Source organism: Piliocolobus tephrosceles, chromosome 21 (genome assembly GCF_002776525.5).
Source record: "Piliocolobus tephrosceles isolate RC106 chromosome 21, ASM277652v3, whole genome shotgun sequence".
Classification (NCBI taxonomy): domain Eukaryota; kingdom Metazoa; phylum Chordata; class Mammalia; order Primates; family Cercopithecidae; genus Piliocolobus; species Piliocolobus tephrosceles.
Genome location: NC_045454.1, coordinates 7,186,450 through 7,192,549, shown reverse-complemented (window position 1 = coordinate 7,192,549; position 6,100 = coordinate 7,186,450). Strand labels below are relative to the sequence as shown.

The 6,100-nt window shown below is 48.1% G+C and overlaps 1 protein-coding gene across 3 annotated transcripts in view; it reads right to left on the bottom strand.

Annotated features, from left to right (window-relative positions):
- Positions 1-5,067: 5,067 nt before the first annotated feature.
- KLK6 (kallikrein related peptidase 6) overlaps positions 5,068-6,100 on the bottom strand; it is a 15,678-nt gene continuing 14,645 nt past the window's right edge. For all 3 annotated transcript variants that reach the window (XM_026448379.1, XM_026448380.1, XM_026448381.1), the window contains one exon: positions 5,068-5,740. In XM_026448379.1, the coding sequence (XP_026304164.1) occupies positions 5,588-5,740 (153 nt within the window). In that variant the 3' untranslated portion in view covers positions 5,068-5,587. The remainder of the gene's footprint in view (positions 5,741-6,100) is intronic.

The window sequence follows — 6,100 nt, the reverse complement described above, 5'->3', positions numbered from 1 at the left end:
TCAGCCTCCGGAGTAGCTGGGATTACAGGTGCCCCACGATGCCCGGCTGATTTTTTTTTTTTTTTTTTTTTAGTAGAGATGGAGTTTCACCGTGTTGGCCAGGCTGGTCTTGAACTCCTGGCCTCAAATGATTCACCCACCTCTGCCTCCCAAAGTGCTGGAATTACAGGCGTGAGCCACCATGCCTGGCCCAAACTGCATATTTAAAGGGTGGAGTCTGATGGCATTAGGTACCTGTCACACCATCACCATAATCAAGAGGATGATCATAGACACCGCCCTGAAAATTGTGCTCCTGCCCCTTTGCGTGTGTCTGGGACTCTCTGTTAATCTCTCTTTCTTTACACCTCTGTGTCTCCCTTTGTATCTTTCTGTATCTTCTCTTTTCTCTCTGACTTTGTGTGCCCCTGTGTCCCAGGCTCCCTGTGTGTTTTCTCTGTGTTTCTGTATTTGTATTATTCTGTCTCTTTCTCTCCCCCACTCCTTCCTCCTTCCCTGTCTTTCTGCCTCCCAATCCCTGCATTTTGGGCAGGGGAGACTCATGCCACTTTAAAGAGGGAGCCCTGAACTCCTTCTCTTGCCTTCACTCTGGGCCCAGAAAGAGGCAGGGACCCAGTCTGGGAACCCACAGGTGCTGTGGCTCGGCTGGTGTGGCCAGGCATGGGTGAGAACGTTGGGCAGGGCTACTTGTTGATGGGAAAATAGATCAAGAGGCCAGGAAAGGGGCAGATGGCTTGAGAAATGAGTATTGGGTGGGGAACCCGAAAGGTGGCTTCTCCCTCCCCACTCCTAGGCCATCTGAGGCCGCCTCACCTGACCTCGTCTCTATGCCAGTTTTTCTTTCCGTCTGCTGCCAGCTCTCTGCATCTGTCTTCGTGTCTTCTTGTCTCTGTCCTCACTAGGAAGTAAGAACTAACTAAACATTCATCTGTGGTGTGCCAGACACAGGTGTCTGTGAACAGTCAGACTCAGGTGTCCGTGAACAACCAGACTCAGGTGTCCATGAACAGCCAGACTCAGGTGTCCGTGAACAGTCACACTCAGGTGTCTGTGAACAGTCAGACTCAGGTGTCCGTGAACAGTCAGACTCAGGTGTCCATGAACAGTCAGACTCAGGTGTCTGTGAACAGTCAGACTCAGGTGTCTGTGAACAGCCAGACTCAGGTGTCCATGAACAATCAGACTCAGGTGTCCGTGAACAATCAGACTCAGGTGTCTGTGAACAATCAGACTCAGGTGTCCGTGAACAATCAGACTCAGGTGTCTGTGAACAGTCAGACTCAGGTGTCCATGAACAGCCAGACTCAGGTGTCCGTGAACAGCCAGACTCAGGTGTCCGTGAACAATCAGACTCAGGTGTCCGTGAACAAAATGACAAAGACTCCTGAACATGCTGTCCTCTTTGAGCCCTCTTTCCTTGAGGGTAAAAAACCAACCAAGCTGTATTGCTCACATCTGTAATTCTTTAAAGGGGAGATTTTAGAGCACTCAAGACTGGTTTTAGTGCACACCGAAAAAAAAAAAAACAAAACAAAATAACTAAAACCTATTCTGAGGTTTATTTTGATTACGAGAATTAATATCTCATTCATTAAAGTGACAAAACCATGGCCAGGCACGGTGGCTCACGTCTGTAATCCCAGCACTTTGGGAGGCCAAGGTGGGTGGATCACCTGAGGTCAGGAGTTTGAGACCAGCCTGGCCAACATGGGGAAACCCCGTCTCTACTAAAAATACAAAAATTCGCTGGGCGTGGTGGTGCACGCCTGTAATCCCAGCTACTCAGGAGGCTGAGGCAGGAGAATCGCTTGAACTTGGGAGGTGGAGGTTGCAGTGAGCTGAGGTCACACCATTGCACTCCAGCCTGGGAGACAAGAGTGAAACACCATCTCAAAATTAATTAATTAATTAATTAATTAATTAATTAAGTGACAAAACCAGTGACCTACTTCTTCCTTAGTCTTTTAAGTTGTTTACAACCCATTTTGGTCTAGATAAATCTTTTTTTTTTTCTTTCTTTCTTTTAGACATCTGTTGCTTTTATTTATTTATTTATTTATTTATTTATTATTTTATTATTGTTATTTTTTGAGACAGAGTCTTGCTCTGTTGCCCTGGCTAGAGTGCAGTGGCGCAATCTTGGCTCACCGCAACCTTCACCTCCTGGGTTCAAACGATTCTCCTGTCTCAGCCTCCCGCGTAGCTGGGACTACAGGAAGCACACTGACTAATTATTTTTTTGTATTTTAGTAGAGACGGGGTTTCACCATGTTAGCCAGGATAGTCTCGACCTCCTGACCTCGTGATCCGCCCACCTCGGCCTCCCAAAGTGCTGGGATTACAGGCGTGAGCCACCGCGCCCAGCCTATGGGGTCCTTATAATAATGTTTGCTCCTATTTACAAACTAAGTTAATTAAACACCTTCAGACATTTTAAACTACATTTCTAAAACCAACACGTTCAATCTCTTCTGGAAGTCCCTTGATTTTTAGGCAACACTTCCAAAGCATTGAAGTGCGTTTGTACATCTGAGTGTACAGTTGTACTCATAAATATGACCCATGTTGCATTCTTTCAGATATCCCAATGCTGGAAATTAACTTGGTGTAACGCCATCTTAAAAATCACAGCTCGATTATTACACATTTAAAGCTGAAGTCACAAGGCTTTCCTTATAACAGGTGAAATTCTCTTAGACACACAGTCACCTAAAATACTGAAAGTGTAGAGATTGTGCTTCAAAAAAATAAAATTCATATGAAGGGTTGGATGTCTAAACCTTTTAATGCTCAGTTCCGAAACATATCAGAATTACAAGAAGACTTCAGTACAGAAGAGTGGTTAGAAGCCCAAACTGTGGCACCAGCCCCTAGCATTTAAATTCTGGTGCGGCCACCTACTAGCTGTGAGATTTTGGTCACACCATGGACCCACTCTGTGCCTTGGTTTCCCTGTCTGTAAAATGGGAACAATAATGGTATCCACCTCACAGGCTTGCAATGAGGATCAAATTAGTTAATACATGTAAGGCACAAATCAGTTAATATATGTACCTGGCAAGTGCTGATAAGTGTATTTTAAATTATTATTATTATTGTTGTCATGACTATCATTATTCTTATTATCCATTCAGAAAGCCAGTTTCAAGCCAGGCACAGTGACTCACGCCTGCCATCCCAACACTTTCCGAGTCCGAGATGCACGGATCACTTGAGGTCAGGAGTCTGAGACCAGCCTGGTCAACATGGCAAAACCCTGTCTCTACTAAAAAAGAAAAATACAAAAAAAAAAAAAAAAAAAAAAAAATTAGCTGGGTGTGGTGGCACACACCTGTAATCCCAGCTACTCAGGAGGCTGAGACAGGAGAACTGCTTAAGCCTGGGAGGCAGAGGCTGCAGTGAGCTGAGATTGTGCCATTGCACTCCAGCCTGGGTGACAGAGTGAAACTCTGAGACTCCGTTAAAAAAAAAAGAAAGCCAATTTTCTCTCAATTAACTGCAGCTGATTTTGGTCTTGACTGTCATTGACTGGGTTCCTCTTGGTGACCCTGGTGAATTTCACGGCTTGTCCAGAGAAGGTTGGTCAAGGGGGGCCCAGGCCATTCACATGACTTCATAATTCCATCAGCTCACAAATCAGCCACTTCCTTCCATCAAGTCCCCATGATAAAATGTTGCATTTCTTTGATTCTTAAGACAAAGATCACAGGGTCTTTCTAAAGCCCAGATCTGACCACGTCCTTCGTTTTCTCCAGGCCCTCGGGATCTTCTGCCTGGCTCTCAGTGGCGTCATCTTCTGCTGACCTACATTTCCGGCCACGTCATTCATTTCTCCCACCTCAAACTCCAGCCTTCACCATCCAGGACATTTCACAGGTGTCCTCACACCCCCAGCTTTTTCTACATGTTGCTCCTTCTGTGAGAAGGCCACCCACCCAAACTTCTCCAAAGGGTGAACTCATATCCAGCCTTCCTTTCCAGCCCTCCCAGGCCCAGCCCCACCTCAACCCTCATCTTCTCTCCCTGCATTATCACCTCAACCTCCTCCCCAACCCCAGCCTCCAGTGTCTCCCTTCTGGTTCATCCTGCACATAGCCCCAGGGCTGTCCTGGCTCACAGACTTTCCATGGCTCCCCAGTGCCCTCAGAAGGTCCCAGCCTCTCACACTGGCATCTGAGGTTCTTGGAGACCTGACCCTTGCCCTCCTCTTCCATCACCCTTAACCATGCACGGTGGTCTTCCTACCCTCCAACCTTCCTGGTTTTGCTGTGACAAAAGTTTAAGCTGGGTACGGTGGCTCACGCCTGTAATCCCAGCACTTTGGGAGGCCGAGGTGGGCAGATCATGAGGTCAGGAGTTTGAGACCAGCCCGGCCAACATGGTGACACCCTGTCACTACTAAAAATATAAAAATTAGCTGGGCGTGGTGGCACTTGCCTGTAATCCCAGCTACTCAGGAGGCTGAGGGAGGAGAATTGCTTGAACCCGGGAGGCGGAGGTTGCAGTGAACTGAGATGACGCCATTGCACTCCAGCCTGGGTGACAGAGCAAGACTCCATCTTGGGGAGGAAAAAGAAAAGTTTAGGGGCAAGAGCCATCTTTGAGGTGGCACAAGGTGGAGGCATCAAGGGTGCCTTCCTGGAGGGGAGGAAAAATCAAATAGGGCTGTACAGGAGAACTGAAAATATCTAGATTTCAGAAAGGTGGAAGTCAAATCAAAGCAAAAAGCTCCACTCACAATAAAATTCATTCTTTTTTTTCTTTTCTTTTCTTTTCTTTTTTTTTGACACGGAGTCTCGCTCTGTTGCCCAGGCTGGAGTGCAGTGGCCGGATCTCAGCTCAGTACAAGCTCCGCCCCCCGGATTCCCGCCATTCTCCTGCCTCAGCCCCCAAGTAGCTGGAACTACAGGCGCCCGCCACCTCACCCGGCTAGTTTTTTGTATTTTTTTAGTAGAGACGGGGTTTCACCGTGTGAGCCAGGATGGTCTCGATCTCCTGACCTCGTGATCCACCCGTCTCAGCCTCCCAAAGTGCTGGGATTACAGGCTTGAGCCACCGCGCCCGGCCAAAATTCATTCTTTACTGAGTGCATGGCGGGCCAGGCGCTGTTCTGTGTATGTCGTGGGTGTGAAACCTTAAATCTTCCCCACAGCCACTGCCTTATGGAGACTGCATCATCCTTAGCTTCATTTTACAGAAATCTACAGTGAAGGAAGGCACATCCCAAGGGGACACAGATAGTAAGCGGCAGAGCTGGGATTCCAGACACGCGGCCGGGCCTCTGCAGGAAGAAATCAAATGTGTGGAATGGTCGGGGAGAGGAGATGCTTAGAAGGGATTTTCCTGTATTCTCTTAGCGGTGGGGGTAAGACCTAGGCCCAAGTCCTCACTCATCAAGTCCTCCCCAGTGATGCAAGGATGGAGCTGGGGTAAAACCAGGGAGAATCAGGGCCCTCACGTCGCTGTGTTTATTAAGCATCAGGGTCAGAGCTGGGCAGGAGGGGAGGGGAGGCAAGGTCTTGGTGAGAGACGTTCTGGAACCAGCCAGTGGGGTGGTAGGTCGCGAGGTGGATGTCACATGTTAGGGTCACTTGGTCTGAATGGTTTTTTGGATCCAGTTCGTGTATCTGCAGACGTTGGTGTAGACTCCTGGCTTCTCCTTTGATCCACAGGGGATGTTACCCCACGACACAAGGCCTCGGAGGTGGTCTCCACATACCAGCGGACCCCCAGAATCACCCTGCAGGAAAGAGGGAGAGAGTCACATACAGATAGAAACCCAGAGACTGAGAGAGAGCGAGAGAGAGAGGTAGAAAGGGACAGAGATACTCAGAGATGGAGAGAAAGGACAGAGAGACAGAGAGAGAGACAGTAAGACACACAAAGGCACAGAGAGAGAATGGTAGAGAGAAAATAAAGGACACTCAAAGACACAGAGACAGAAACGCCAAGATGCAGAGGAACATGGAGAACAAGAAAGAGAAACAATTTAAGAACGGAGATTGAGAGGTGTGGAGAGAGGCAGAGGTGGAGAGGCAGGTGGAGAGACAGAGAAAAGAAGAAGATGAAGATGAAGACAAAGGAGAAGGAGGAAGGGGAG